The sequence below is a fragment of the Mastigoproctus giganteus genome, chromosome 5, assembly GCF_048544385.1.
Source record: "Mastigoproctus giganteus isolate SK-2022 chromosome 5, ASM4854438v1, whole genome shotgun sequence".
NCBI lineage: Eukaryota > Metazoa > Arthropoda > Arachnida > Uropygi > Thelyphonidae > Mastigoproctus > Mastigoproctus giganteus.
In genome coordinates this window covers 111,816,048-111,832,552 of record NC_143579.1, presented here as the reverse complement: position 1 = coordinate 111,832,552, position 16,505 = coordinate 111,816,048, and the positions used below count along the sequence as shown (strand labels likewise).

General features: G+C 36.8%; 1 protein-coding gene across 1 annotated transcript in view; it reads left to right on the top strand.

The window, feature by feature from the left end:
- Window positions 1-16,505, top strand: part of LOC150085642 (short/branched chain specific acyl-CoA dehydrogenase, mitochondrial) — a 133,830-nt gene that overhangs the window by 112,466 nt on the left and 4,859 nt on the right. Inside the window, exon 11 of the mRNA XM_090373407.1 lies at window positions 10,811-10,910. Within this exon, the coding sequence (XP_090229533.1) occupies window positions 10,811-10,910 (100 nt within the window). The remainder of the gene's footprint in view (window positions 1-10,810; window positions 10,911-16,505) is intronic.

The window sequence follows — 16,505 nt, the reverse complement described above, 5'->3', positions numbered from 1 at the left end:
GGCACATGGAAAACTACTCTACATATTGAAAGCTGAGAGAAGACCTGCAAGAGCTTGCTAAAGTTCAACCAGTTCTTTCAAATGCATTTTGCTAACAAGCTACATCTTCCCATTCACTTACATTCTGTACTAGCTGGATGTATAAGTGGCATACACAGATTTTTAAAAAGAGGGACAAATAGATATTTGTAAGTTGGTTAAGTGGGTTGACTCTTAATTTTAATAGCACGGTTTAATAACTGACAGTGGTAGAGAATGAAAGGGACTTGGGGGTGATTGTGCAGGCAGATATGAAGTTCTCTGAGCAGTGCAGATGGGCTGCAAGAGTAGCTCATGGAGTATTGTCAATGATATACAGAAATTTTTCCAGCAGGGATAAGGAGGTGATTATTCCATTGTATAAGGCAATGGTCAGGCCACACCTAGAGTACTGTATACAGGTCTGGAGGCCTCATTTCAAGAAGGATGTAGAGCTGCTGGAACGAGTACAGAGAAGGGCAACAAGATTAGTGAATGGAACAAAGGGGTGCTCTTACGAAGAAAGGCTTAAGTTTTGCAAATTACAGCGTCTGGAGACTAGGCACCAGCGAGGTGATCTGATAGAGGTGTATAAAGCCTTGAATGGTTTAAGCATGCTCAATGCTGATGGGATTCTTCCTCTAGCTCAGAAAAATCACCTGAGAGGGCATAAATTCAAATTGAGGAAAGACAGATGTAGGATAGACGTGCGGAAATTTGCCTTTAGCCAGCGGGTGGTTGGTTGGTGGAACAGACTGCCATCCCTTGTGGTGGAGGTTGATAGCCTAAATAAGTTTAAGCCTCAGCTGGACAGGTATTTTGAACGAACAGAGGGGTGAAGTGGAAGTGGGTTTTTTTTTTTTTTTTTTTTGGCTGATGCTGCATAAACTTGCTTTCTTGCATCAAATGCCTATGCTAATGCTAATAATAAAGTTTGCTTTTATATCAATTAATCCTCAATCATTAATAAACATTGTTATTTTTCCACAAAGTTACAGTAATTTTCTATGCACTTCTGCCATCTCTGAGTCACTGTATTCCAATCCTGTAAAAGTCCTTACTCTTGCTCCAGAAGGCTTCGTGAACACTGTGCTTGAGCTGGTTGTCGTCCGCAAAATGAGTTCCACAGAGTGCATCCTTCAGCAGGCCGAAAAGGTGATAGTTGGAAGGTGCAAGATCCAGGCTATGAAAGGGGTGAGGAAGAACAATGTACCCCAGTTTTGTAATGGCCTCCACGTGTGTTCTCATGGAGAAAAAAAACCTCATTAAGGTTTTTGTCCATTCGAACTCTACGGATGCAGTTTTCAACATTTCCACATATCGATCAGAGTTGATCCTGCTCTTGTCCATTGTCACTAACCTGCCACTTCAGGGAATATCAACAATGTCACTTTCCCCACTCATAAAGTGTTTTACTCTAAGTCTAACTGTACTCATTGTCACCATAAACATTTTTGAGATGCATATGGATTTCGATAGGTGTCACTTCTTCCTTGGTAAGAAATTCAATCACCACTCTTTGCTTGATACGTATATCTGTAACATCCGCCATTTTGAACTATCCGTGTGCTGCACTCAAGACTGATCACAGCGCCACTCAGTATGGTGAAACTAGTGACCACTCAGGGACACGTAAAATGATCTACAGCGGCACATTTGAAAGTAAAAAATTAGGAGGCATTACTTTTGTACCGGGGCTTAGACGGGAACAGGTATCCTGTGTGTTATCAGACACTCAGCCTAAAACACTGATGGATCCAATATCTCTCTATTACAGAAGATTTAGGAGAAGTCCGGTTGGCCTGCCTCCCTAAAATCCACTCATGCACACCTTCTCGATGGTAAGCCCTGTTACGTCACTTAGGTAATCTCGATGGTAAGCCCTGTTACGTCACTTAGGTGGCAACGAACGTGTAGAGTGGTTCTCTTCAAGACGCCTGGTCAGTGTGAAGAGGAAAAGACCAAACCCTCCAGCATATGACAGCACGACAAAATAAATGGCCCTCAGTCCCCAGCAGCTTTCACTCTCCCTCTTACGGCAGCGAGAGGATCAGAATGGAAGCAGAGGGTGCTAAGAATCTCTGGGTACGACCAGGCTGCCATGCACGGAAATTGAACTTGGCCTGTTATAATGTACGATCACTCATCGGTGAAGACAGGATATTAGAGCTGGAAAAGGAATTAGAAAATGTGAATTGGAATATCATCGGTTTGGCTGAAACAAGAAGAAGAAATGAATCACTTATAAGTTTATCAAGTGGAAATCTGCTGTACACTAATGGAAACAGTGAAAGGAGTGAAGGTGGAGTTGGGTTTCTGATCCATAAAGATTTTAAAAACAACATTTTGGAATTCAAAAGTACATCACCAAGGGTGTCAAGACTAATATTCAAGATTTCTAAGAGGTACAAGCTAAAGATTATAATGATTTATGCACCAACATCAAGCCATGATGATGAAGAGGTTGAAGAAATGTACACTGAAATTGAGAGTCTTCTAGATGAGCAGAAAACCCACTACACTATTATTATGGGGGATTTCGATGCTAAGGTTGGAAAAAGGCAAAACAGCACAGAAAGAGGAACTATAGGAAATTTTGGAATTGGTGAAAGAAATAAGAGGTGAAAGACTTGTGAAATTTGCAGAATCTCAAGGACTGTCAGTAATGAACACTTTTTTCAAGAAAAGGGTGAACAGAAAGTGGACATGGAAGAGTCCAAATGGATTAACAACTAATGTAATCGACTTCATCCTCACTAACAGAAGATATATTGTGAATGATGTTACCTTCCTGAATAAGGTAAATGTTGGAAGTGATCACAGAATGGTAAGATGTACACTTGATATAAATGTAGGAAAGGAAAGGAAAAAACTGACTCGAGTAAATAATACAAAGGTCTTTGAAATAACAGAGGAGGAGAAAAAGCAGTATGTACTGGAACTTAAGAACAAGTTTGAGCTTCTGCAGACTGCTCAGGACCAAGATATTGACGAGGAATATTACAACTTTCTGAAAGTGATAAAGCCCAAGAAACCTATAGGGAAACAGAAATCCAAAGAAGAAAAAATTAGTCAAGAAACACTTGTCATGATGAACCAAAGACGACAAATGAAGAGCAAGAAAAACACTGAAAGGGAGAAAATTGAGTATACTGAGTTATGCAAAGCCATTAGAAAGAGACTCAGAGAGGACATAAGAAGATTTAACACAAGAAAAGTAGAACAAGCATTAAGGGAAAACAAAGGATTTAAATCAGCAGCCATGAGCAGTAATACAGAAAGACAAATGATACTGAAACTGAAGAATAGCGATGGTGTACTTATAAACAGCAGAGAAGGCATAATTCAAATAGCAGAAGACTACTATAGAGAATTATACAAGGAGCGAGGGAATGATACCAGCAGTGGGGAAGATGGATTGCAAAGTAGCAACACATACAACATACCTGATATTCTTCCTGATGAGGTAGAACATGCATTGAAGAAAATGAAGAATCGGAAAGCCCCGGGGGAAGATGAAGTTACCGTAGAGTTGTTAAAATTGGGAGGAAGAGACATAACACAAAAACTGGCAAGGCTCTTCACAAAGTGCATTAGAAAAGGTGTGATGCCTAAGCAGTGGAATAATGCAATCATAGTTTTGCTGCATAAGAAAGGAGATAAATTGGAAATTATAGACCAATTAGCTTGTTATCCCATATCTACAAGTTGTTCACAAGGGTCATTACTAACAGATTAGAAAGAATACTTGATGAGAATCAACCGAAAGAGCAAGCTGGCTTTAGGACAGGATTCTCAACTATGGATCACCTTCACGTAATATCACAGCTAATGGAGAAAGCAAATGAATATCAAACACCATTATGCCTGGCATTTGTGGATTATGAAAAGGCATTTGACTCCATACAGCATAAGGCAATGTTTCGGGCACTGGAAAGACAAGGCATAGATACTCCATATATTATGATTTTGAAGAAAATATATGAGAGTGCTACATCCTTTATTAGACTAGACAAAGACAGTAGCAAATTTGAAATCGAGAAAGGAGTTCGACAAGGAGACACAATATCGCCGAAGCTGTTTACTGCTGCCCTTGAGGAAGCTTTCAGAAGATTAGACTGGTCGCAGAAAGGAGTCAATGTGAACGGAGAGTACCTAAACCATTTACGATTTGCAGATGACATTGTGGTCATAAGCCACGATCCCAAAGAATTAGAGGAAAATCTTAATCAGTTATGCACAGTTAGTAAGGATTTTATAAATCCTTAGTTAGTAAAGATGAATATGGCTAAAACAAAAGTAATGATGAACAAGTATGCCACGGAAAGGGAAACAATGATTGAAGGAGCAGTAATTGAAAAGGTGGAGTCATATACTTATCTGGGACAAGTTATTAGCTGTAATAATGATAAATGGCTGGAAGTCAAGAGAAGAATAAATTTTGGATGGATAGCATTCAGGAAATATAGTCACATACTGAAGAGCAATATCCCAGTTTGTCTGAAACGTAAAATAATGAATCAATGTATACTCCCCACCATGACTTATGGAAGTGAAACTTGGGCACTCACCAAAAGAATGGAAGAGAAGCTAAGAATTACACAGCGAAGAATGGAACGAATTATATTGGGAATCAGACTGTTAGATAAGAAGAGAAACACATGGATTAGGCAGCAAACTCAAGTAAAGGACATTCTTATCAAAACTAAAGAACTAATATGGTCTTGGGCAGGACACATAGCTCGAAGACATGATGACAGATGGACTAAGAAAATAACAGAATGGTACCCAAGAGGAGCTAGAAGAAAACCTGGAAGACAAAGGCGGAGATGGATATGAAATTCATGAGTTTTTGAGTAGTAAATGGATGGCCAGTGCTCAAAACAGAAGGAACTGGAAAGTTGCTGGAGAGGCCTTCATCCTGCAGTGGATTGAAAATGGCTGATGATGATGACTTTTGTACCAGTCTTTGTAGAAGGATTAGACCACAAAGCAACTGCTTACTGAACTATTTTAACATAGTGAACCCCAGGTCCAGCAGTACTAGATTTTTGAACTGTCTAAAGCAAGACATTCAGTTATTGTGTGTATATAGTTTTAAGGTTTATGTGGACCAGTATTAAAATTTGGGATCTATTTTTTGGCACTGTAAAAGGAGGTGATTGTCTCTCTGTATAAGGCAATGGTCAGGCCACGCCTTGAGTACTGCATACAGGTCTGGAGGCCTCATTTTAGGAAGGATGTAGATTTGCTTGAGTGTGTACAGAGAAGGGCAACAAGATTGGTTAGGGGAATGAAGGGACCCTCTTACCAAGAGAGGCTTAAGTTCTGCAAATTGCAGTGGCTGGAGACTAGGCACTTGTGCAGTGATCTGATTGAGGTGTATAAGGCCTTGAATGGGTTGAGCACACTGAATTCTGATGGGATCCTTCCACTTGTTCAGATTACGAACCTAAGGGGGTATAAATTCAAATTAAGAAAGGACAGATGTAGAATAGATGCAGGTGGTTAGTTGCTGGAACAAACTTCCATCTGTCGTTGTGGAAGTTGATAGGTTGAATAAATTTAAGGAGGAACTGGACAGGCATTTGGAGGGAATGGTGTGATTTTTTTTTTTTTTTTTTTTTGGCTGATGTTGCATAAGCTCATACACTTGCTTTCTTGCATCACATGCCACTACTACTACTACTACTTCATTTTCTGGAATGCCAGTGGTACAAAGTTTTGGAAGACGTTTATGCAGAACACTCTCCTAGAGTGTTGGCTATGTCTTGAGGGAGTTAAACATGTGCTATTCATGTTCAGAATAGCTACATATGAAGGAGGTTACTTGTATATTTTGCTAATAAATCCACCAAAACACAAAATGTACAGACAGTTTGTTTTGGTAGATTTGGTAACTGTAGAAGCAAAATGTTTCTATGAATCTTTGTTTGTCTACTATTTTTCACCCTTAAATTGGATTAGTATCTTCATAAGTAAGATGCTTGCAGAAATACTTTCAGGTTTTATTCTTCTCTTGCTTTGCTTTGATATTCACTTTTTCCCAAAGGTGCTGGACATGATCAAAGATTCATAAGTCTTTGGGATTATTTGTTCAGTAACATAAACTGAGGTACTTGACGCGACTGATCTTTAAGGGTTGCTAATTATTTATCTCAATTGGGGCTTGCAAAGTTACATCTGTTAGTATATGTAGGGCAGGATTTTTGTTGATTTGCATCTGCATGACAAACTATTGGGTACCCAATACATCATTATGGACCAAATGATTAGTAGAAAAAGAGCTGGAGAACATAAAAGGGTCATTTGCAGATCTTGATCATCCAGTAGGCAAGTAAAAGTATGTATGTAATCTAGTATTAGTAGTGTCAGATTTAACTTGCCAATAGCTTTTTTTCCAAAGCTTGTCCCTGTTTGTCTATTGTTTGATCTGCCTCATATCAGATGATATGATTAAAATCTCCTGTAATACAACAAAGGAAAATAGCTCAAATACTAGATTTTCAAGGTCGCTGTAAGAAAGTCTTCATTGGAGGAAAAGTACAAAGACACAATCTTAAGAGTCAAATGCGGGGATAGTTGAGCAACAACAGCATCTAGATTTATTTGTAGCACTATTAGTTGTGAAGGAACATGGGGCTGATTAAAATGGCAACTCATGAAGGAGTTGTTATTTTAATCACTTTAATCAACGAGTTAGTCATATTGCTAGATTTTTGTTCTTTTTACACTATTAAACACTATGGATTACATAGTGTTTAAGTGATGTAGTAACAGAGGGTATTAAATTAGTTTCTTGTGGATAAGAAGGCAACTGAATTATATTGGACAAGGAGGTCTAAAGGTTACTGCAATATCCTCTACAATTCTATTGAAGGAATCTGGATATTACTTTGGTTTAGTGTATTCCTCAGTTTGCTTCCAAGAGGAAGCAAACCAAGAGGTTGAGAACAGGACTGTCTTCTTGGTAAGCATGTTCTTCAGTCACCATATATGCTGAGTCAGTTTGTTAAGTGTCTACAGGACCAGTGTTTCTGAATATTTTGGATGAGGAGTAGAAGGTGGAGCAGTGTTTGGTGTATTAAAAGCCTTATTTGTGTCAAGAGTTGTATTGGGTAAGGTTGCATTTTCCTATAGTGACCAAGCTCAGTCTGATACTGATTTATTATTAAGAAGAAATGAAACTTCTGTTTAAGTAACAATCATAGTTGTTCTTTGTGCAGCAGTAGTAGTCGCCAATGGGGTTGGAATTCAGAGTTGCCTGTGCAATGTGGGTGTGGTGTTATTTTGAGCTTGTGCTGATTGTTTGGCTTCTTGGTACATGATGTTTTTCTCAGTGCTGAACCATTGAATATTTATTCATTTTTCCAGAAGGGACAATCTCTGGACTAGGCAATCTGTTGGCCATTGCAATTTGGACATTTTTACTAATATGCTTTACAGTCCATATGAAAACTACAAACAGCATGTGAAGTTAAAACCTCTAAAAAAATTAACATGCTGCTTCAAAAAATTCTGAGAGTGGTCAAACTATTTGGCTTCTCTCAGAATTTTCTGAAGTGGTATAAGACTGTGGGTTATGATTTTCTTGACAGCATCATTACAGAAAATGAGACCTGGGTAAACCACTATGAACCAGAGTTAAAGCAGCACTCTACAGAGTAGTGACAATAGTTCAGCCATCTACTGGAAAATCATGTTCTGTTTTTGGGACAACAGAGGGGGAGAGTTAATCTTTGGATTTCCTCCAAATTCTGTTATGTGGAGACATAAAGAAGCTGAAAACGTTCTTTCTTCTTCTTCTGCAGCATGACAATACTAGATCACCATATGAGCATCTTAATAAAGGGGACCATTGCAGAATTCAGGTGGATTGTTCTGCTCCATTTATGGAGGACACTTTGAAGATGATGATGATGATGCCTTCATTGCAACAGCAAGAAGTGGCTCTTGAAGGCTAACAGCAACTTTTAGAAGAGCGGGATAGGATATGGCACTGGTTTTGCAGTGGAGAATATGTATACAAAGTGGTGGTGAATGTGTGCAAAATAAATGTAAAGACTTGAAGTGCATGATTCAGTTTTTAAACTGGCAAATCTGCAGTGGTATCCAAAAAAAAAAAAAAAATTGGAGGCATAAGTTTTGGAGTGACCCTTGTGCTAATTTTCCTTTAGCACACTACAGGAGGATATAATTTAAATTAAAAGCTACAGGAAGGCTACAAGTAATGATAGTATGATAGTTTAAACTGGATATAAGAAAGTTATCTTTTAGTTATAGGATCTTTAAATATTGGAACAGATTACTAATGTTGTGGAACGAACTTATGGATCTTTAAGGAAAGATTGGACCAATACCCAGACAAACAGGAAATTTTTTTTTAATTAAGAGAGATTCTAATAAGTCTGGCTTCCTTGCATCAGTTTGTCTTATTATACTATGAATGTTGCAATTCATGAGAATTATACTGTATAATATCATTATCAACAAGATCAACTTGGTGCTGAATAATAAAGTAAACTCACAGTGAATTTATTCTTTTCTTTTATTGAATGTTTCTATGCAATGTAAAGATAGCATCAGTATGCATACTGTCTGTCAAAAATTTGTTTGACTGACTGCTCTTTTCTGAATAGTTAGAACAGACAACATATGCCTTTGTATATGTTCATATGCAAATTCATATTGTGGCTGTTTTAATCATTAGTGCATTTAAGACAAGTATTGCTATTAATACTGCATATTTCATCAGCCTAAAATTCAGAATTAAATTCAGAAATGTGATTTCAATCATTGTTTACAATATTAATGTTGGAAAAAAAAAGTTTAGTTAGCATGGGAAAACATGTAAACTTTCTCATATCAATAATGTTGGGGAGAGTATATTCTTTGAATGTGTAACATTACTGTTCAGTTTTGCTATAAAAAATTTTTTTACAGAAATGGCAGTTCTAGCTTTCATTCAAAATGTATAAAAATCAAATCTGCTGCTAATTGTGGAATAAAGTTCACTATGGCAGTATTGTCTTTTTGCGTTGTTTGTGAAAAAATATTCCATGCAAAAAAAAAAAAAAATCCAGATTCCAACATGTGAAAATAACTTTATGGTAAAAGAAAAAAATGCCAGATCAGTTTCTTTTACAGAGAGGAGAAAAGTGACTCTTCTCTGTCTCACCTCAGTAAGCAGCAACATTCCTTTCAGCAAGTTAAGCAATCCAGTTTTCAAATCGTTTTTGAAATAATATTGTATAAATCAAAAAACTCAAGGAAGAACATAATTCTCCCTCAAGGAAGAATTATCATAATATTTATATTTTGAAAATTCACCAATATTTTGGAACAAATTGCATCTGGATGTCTGCCGATGAAATTCAGATGCTTTTGGACATATTGCATGTGGGAAATAAGATGGAGAGTCTCCTTGTCCACATTTGTTTCCTTATAAGGTTTTCAAAAACATAAATTACTCCATCCATGGCTTATGTAGGCTTTAAGAAACAATTTGGAACAACTTTGAAGTTAATACAGTATGGCCCTGCTTTTCAGCATTCCACCAATACAGTGGTTTTCAATTATATGCATCTTCATTATGTTCGGCGCTTGGAAAACTTGTTTGGTATTAGAAAACATTTGCCGTTCATTGAGACTTATTTTACTTTGTTACCTGATTCTATAAATGAACTTCTGAAGAATGGGAAATATTTTTGAATAGTGTTGAAGAGGTAGAAAGAGTTAAGTTAGAAATTTCAAGCATCCCTTGAAAGGTAGGAGAGGGAAGTAAGAACTGAAATTTATGTTTTAAAAAAACTCTGTATTTCATCACATTTTAAGGAAAATACATGACTTTGTTAATGGAAACAAGCAGGAATTTTTTTTTTTTGCTTAAAAGACCTAATTAAGTTAATTGCAGTCGCTTATCAGTGTGGAAAGAATAGTCTCTGCTTTTAAAATGATTTTGGATGATGAATGTCAGATTTACAAATGGGCTACAGTGAAAAAAATAGTTAAATAATAACAGATTATTCCACATAAAATGATACTTATCATAAAACTTCATTTCAATTTTTTACTTTTAAATCCTGAATACAAATAAATTGTAACTTTGTTAATAAATAAAGGTAATAAATGAAAAAATGTTATTGCATATAAATACCTTTTTGGTACATAATTTCATATATTGTTATTGCATATTTATGTGTTTTTTTCAGTGAATATTATTTAATATATAGTTATAACTCTGTCCAATTACACAAAACATAACAGTAATCTGGTTTTTTTTTTTTTTTATGTTCTTGGGTTTTGTGTGTTTATATATGCACATAGGATATTTAAGTTTTTTTTTTTTTTTTTTTTTTTTCCTTTTTTTGATGTGAAAACATCTATGGCAGCACTAGATTAAAATCGATTGGTAACAAAATTTTCTTTTGATAATGGAAATGATGCAATTTATTGCACTAACAATGCTAACTCAGTCCCTAACATTGATTCATTAGAGTAAGTTCATACTAAGATATGGAAATGATGTCACTTCCTAAATGATGCCAATTTAGTCACTAACGTTGATTCAGTAGAGTAAGCAGTGGGTAGTAATATTATGCAAGAATAAAATGCAGACTTCCAATAAAATCTGCTTCTCAAGATTTTGATCGACATCAACCTTCTAAGTACGTTTTTGATCAAACCTTTCAAAAATTGAAACGGTTTTACTCTAGTGCCACCATAGATGTTTACACAAACTAAAACATCTTTTGTGCATACAGGATACACATGTTGCTTTTTTTTTTTTAAGGTTGCTACTTTGACCACATCAAAATGTATTGAATGGATGGGAGGAGTTGGGTTCACTACAGACTATCCAGTTGAGAAGTACTACAGAGATGTTAAAATTGGTAAATATTGATAATTTTTAAATGTGTAAGAGAAGAATGGAATCGGAGACATTCAAACATAAATTACCCTGGATAGTAAAAGTTTTTTCCTTAAGATAATGTTAAATGATTTCAGTTTTTTCTTGTTGATTATAAAAATGCGACTGAAATCTTTCTTTCATGTAATTTTTATTAGAAATTATTTTTATTTCTTTGCTGAAGTCATCAAACTTACTTGAATTGCACAATCTCCTGACCAAAGAATGATAGGCTTACAGCTATTGGTCAGGAGAATGATATGTTGCTCAGCAATGGGTTAAAAGAACATGTTACACCCAGCCAGCTATATACAAATTTGTACATTCCACAATATATAATGTGATCTAGTCAATTTTGACTTACTCTCTTGTGTGCTGTTAATTTTTATTTGAATTAATAATATCCATTTGAATGTGGCTCATACATGTGTTAACAAACTTTTAAAATTATATTTAGAAGTTAAAAAACAATGCAAATTTTAACTTTGAAATATTACACATCTATTGGTGAGTAAGTCATCCTATTAGAAATGGGGCTAGCCTTACATTCATTTACTGATTTTTATTACTGTTTTATTTTCAAATGGAGCTTTATGACTTTTCCCAATTAAGTTTATGATCCATAATTTTTGAGGCACTGACATTGTTCATTACAAAAAACTCATCTGGTATAAACCAGTGTTAATTTTTAAGAAAGATCAGAACCAAAGTTTAGGTGCAGGTAGTGGCAACTGTCATATGGAGTTCTCAGTAAAGAGATTTGGCTTCTGTGCATATCACATTCAGGTGTGATACTGCAACTGGCTGTATTTTGCACATAATGAAATCAGTTTCCCCCCCCCCCCCCCCAATGAGGCATGCTTTGAATTATGTTAATAGTTAAAATAATCACATCTTGAGTTCTGTGAATCTCCACACAATTTTTGAGGAATCCTTGACCATGTTAAAATCAGAATGTAGTGTGCTGTCATAAACAATGTATTGTTGGGCCACTGGGCTTTTGGAAACATTTAAACTGTTTTCCACTGATTCCTTTAATGTCCTATAACCATAAAATTATCACCCTTTCAGTGTGGATTTGATTTTGGAAAACAGCAGTAGTCTGGGGGAAGATAAATGAGAAGTATGGAGGTGAGATGATTTAGCTTCACAATCTCATGCTTTGCCATAAACTCCTTGATTGTTGGCAGAATGCACTAGGTTGTCATGCAACAGGGACCAACTCTTTTATTTTTAAAACAGGCTTTACTCAGTGAATTCGTTTAACCAAACAATCCAAATTTTTTGCATACTGCTTTATTCATTGTTGTCTGGTGGAATTAATCCTTGTGAATCCCTTGCTGCTGGAAAGAGTGATCAAGGGCAATCTTGATCACTCTTTCCTTGATCACCATTCCATGCTGTTGTGGAATTTTATTCGAAACTCCATAACTTATCATCTGTTATAATCGAATTGACAGGAATGATGGACAGCTTGAATGAGCTCTTCACATGCTTGAAGTCCAAGCAGTTTTTGTTTAATCAGGCAAACAGTGCAGGAGGAATCCAGTGCAGATCTTATGTTTGTTTGAATCTTCTGAAATTGCTTTTCCATCAACAATCATATGTAATCAATGTGCAAACTTTTTTTGGCTTTTCTGGGATTTGAAGTTTTGTCAGATGTCTGTGGCAGTTTCTGTCTTGAAATTTTGCAAACCAGCAAAAAGCATGCAAGATATATAAAGCACTGTTGCCACAGACCAATTTGCAGGTTTTAAAAATTATAACTATAGGTTTCAGTTGCACTTCTCAATTTAAAACAAAATTTAATCTTTGCTCTTTGTTTCATCACTTAACACGCTTGTTTCTTGAACAACAAAACAGCTCTAACACAACTGCGTGTGAACAAGTAACGGTACACAAAATTACCCTGTAGTGGTCTAACAGTCACATAGGTCAACTGTCTTGTTGCATTGTATTATGGTTCTACTTGTTTTGACTTGTCTTAGAACTTAATTGTCAAACCTTATATTACTGATTTGCACAAAGACAGTAGAATAGCCAATTCTACTGTGAATTTGTTGGAAAAATATTTTGGTTAGCACATTATTTCAAAAGGTTTATGGCCATCATTCCCCTGACTGCCACCTCTGGATTACTTTTTTGTGGGCAACGTTAAAGTGTATGGCAGTAATCTGGAATTTTTGGACTTAGAGAAAACATTTAAGTTTTACAGGAGTTTAAATGTTTTGGATACAAAAAGTATAACTGATTCTAATCTGCAGGGTAGATCCTGCAGATTAGAGATGTGCAAATGTCTTTTCACTTTACATAGGGAAATTTTCCTGAAGTGGGTGAGGTGAGCAACTATAGACCCCTAAGCTTGACTTCTCTTATATGGAAAAATAATGGAGTTAGTGATTGAAGTATTGCAGGATTGTCTTGAGAGGAATGTAATTATACTGCAGTCAAAGCACAGATTTGTTATCTTATCGGACCAAGCTGATCGGATACTATGATATAGCAACAAAAGAACTAGGTGCAAAAAATAATTTTTAAATCATAAACTTAGGTTTCAGGAAAGTTTTTGATATATTGTTCCACATGAAATAGATTACTTTACAAATTGAAGCTATGGAAAAAGGGATAGTTGAGTGGAAAAATAAGGCTGGTTAACAATGGGCTTTGCTCTTCTTGGACAATTGTCATTAGTTGAGTTCCTCAGGGTTCGGTTCTAGGCCCATTGTTGTTTTTAATATTTATTAATGATATTGATGAAGACATCAAGGCTAATGTCAAAGTTTGCAGATGATTGGAAGGATGGTTAATGACAGATCTTGTTGCTACTGCAACAAAATCTAGAAAATATGATTAAAGAGGCCTGTGTGCTCTGGATGCATTATGAAACTAAAATTACTTTAACACAGAGCGAAAACAGATACAAAAATAGATTGTAAGAAGTTTAATAATGGGAAATATACATATATTAGATTAGGTGCACACAAACAAATTTCTGCAAAAAAATGAAACAAGACTCATCCATCATCATCCTGGACTGGACGTCGAACAGCCGTAATGAATCAAACAGATTACGGGACAAAAAGGCCTTGCTACTTTTGCAAGACACTTCTGTTTACCAACCCTTAACTGTTCCTCCCATCAAAGCTTTGGAACGATAGGAGTCGAAAAAGTTGAACATCCTCGTCAACAGTTGGCTTAAACAGAAGAAAATAACAGAATCGGTATGTAATCACCTCCGTGCCTCCAGCTGCCAGATTCCACTGTTCTACGGACTACTGAAAGTTCACAAAGAAGGTACACCATTAAGACCCATTGTCTCCTGTTGTGGCTCACCGAGCCATGAATTAGCTAAGTTTGTCTTGGGGCTCCTTTCTCCCCTAGTAGGCAAGACCAACACTGTTTATAACAGTAGTGAATTCATAGAACAGATCAGAACCATATCCATCTCACAAGATCAAATCATGGTGTCATTTGATGCAGTTTCACTTTTCACCTCCATCCCAGTAGAACTTGCCATCACATGTGCAAAGCAACTCTTAGATAACGATCAAACCCTTGGCAGCAGAACCAAACTAACACCAGACAATATCTCCACCACCCTCAGACTATGCTTAACAGGCGGTGCAGTCATGTTCAACCGACTCCATTTACCAACAGGTACACGGCACAGCTATGGGTTCCCCAGTTAGTTCGGCCACGGCAAACATCGCAATGGAGGAATTAGAGCGTCATGCATTTACAAATGTACCAGATCCCATTACCGTTTGGTGTCGCTATGTGGATGATGTGTTCGTGGTTATCCCCAGAAATTCAGGTGACTGAACCTTAGACCACCTCAATTCTCTGTCACCTTTCATAAAATTCACCGAGCTAGAGTCGGACAACACCATACCATACTTAGACACTCTTGTCCAGCACGAGGGCATGCGCTTGAAGACAACTGTCCTTTTTATCCGTTTTTGCTCTGTGTTACGGTAATTTTAGTTTCATTTCAGATCTAGAAAAATTATCCAGATGGGCTGCAAAGTAGCAATTAAGGTTTAGCATTGATAAAAGCAAGGTACTGCCCGAGAATAACATACCATTTAGGATTTCACACATCAAAGAGTCGGAAACCTGCTACCTTGGGAGGGATGCATGGACTAATAGATTAACAATGGTGGCAGCAGAGGTGAAAATGATTTTTACACTGCTTTATTGAAATGAGCAGCAGGTTGGAAAGCAAGGCGCTAGGGATTTCTAGAACTGCTGGGAGTCATCATGAAACAAGTAAATACTAGGCTGTGTTTGGGTAACTAAGAGTAAGAACAGGTGCATGTATACCTTTATGTACACCATTGCTAGGATGTAAATAAATTTGAATTTCAAGTGCTGGTCAAGACATCAAACGCAGATATTGTTGGGATATCAGAGATGTGGTGCCACACCAATAAAAGGAATGCAGAATTTAATTCGGGCAGTACAACGTGTACAGAAAGGGTTTATGCTGTTAGTTAGGAAACACATAAAATCTAAGGAGATGCATCCAGTTGATATGAGTGTCCAGTGCAATGCTGAGTCAGTTTGGTGTGACATAAGCACTGGTAAAGCAAACACGCGTGTGTAATAGGCCTAATGGCTGTAATCAGTATAACAAATAATTATAAAGACAAATACAGCAGGCCAGTAAATCAGAATGTTTTATAATGGATATTTCAACTTTACAGATATTGATTGGAACTTGTGAGTTGGTCACTCACACGGCTTTTGTGGATTTACTGGATGACCATTTTCTACAGCAGCATGTGCGAGAGGCAACCAGAGGGAGTAATCCTCTTGATCTGATTATTAGCAGTGATCACAGTCTACTGATGTGGGATTTACTTAAAGATGTAACTACCATCAGGGGTAAAGGAGAGGGCTTTTGATGTCGTAAAGGTAACTGTGGTGGTCTCAGACAGTTTTTAAATTCTATACTGTGAGACCAACTGATGATGTCACCAACAGCAAATTCTAAATGGGAAGCATTCAAGGAAGTCATCTTGGAAGCTATTAGGCTTTTCATACCAACTAAGGAATACTGTTCAAGATTTAGGCTTAGATATAAGATGAACTAATGAGACTTGTGGTAGAGAAGAAAAATGCATGGGATGCATATAAATTATCAGGCAACACAGAAGGCTATGGTAAATATAAACCAGTCTGTAATCAAGTCACAAAGGAGGTTGGGCAGGCAAAGGCGGATTACAAGAAATCTTTGGTAATGGATGCAAAGAAAAACAGCAAAGACTTCTTTAGTTATGTAAACTCTTGGAGGAAGGGATCAGATTAGTCCACTTGATATTGTTGATTCGACCGTTGATGATCCTGCTCAGGGCTGATAAACTGAATGAGTATTTTGCATCTACATTCACACATAAGGAATTCTGTAGAGAAGTAGGTTACCAATCTCTAAGGGTTAAACATAGGAAAGGCACCCTGGGTGCCTTTCCTATGTTTAACCCTTAGCCATGATTATGAAAGCATCCTTTGATTCAGGGGAGGTTCCCACAGATTGGAGAAGTGCAAATGTATCCCCAATTCACAAAGGGGGATCAAA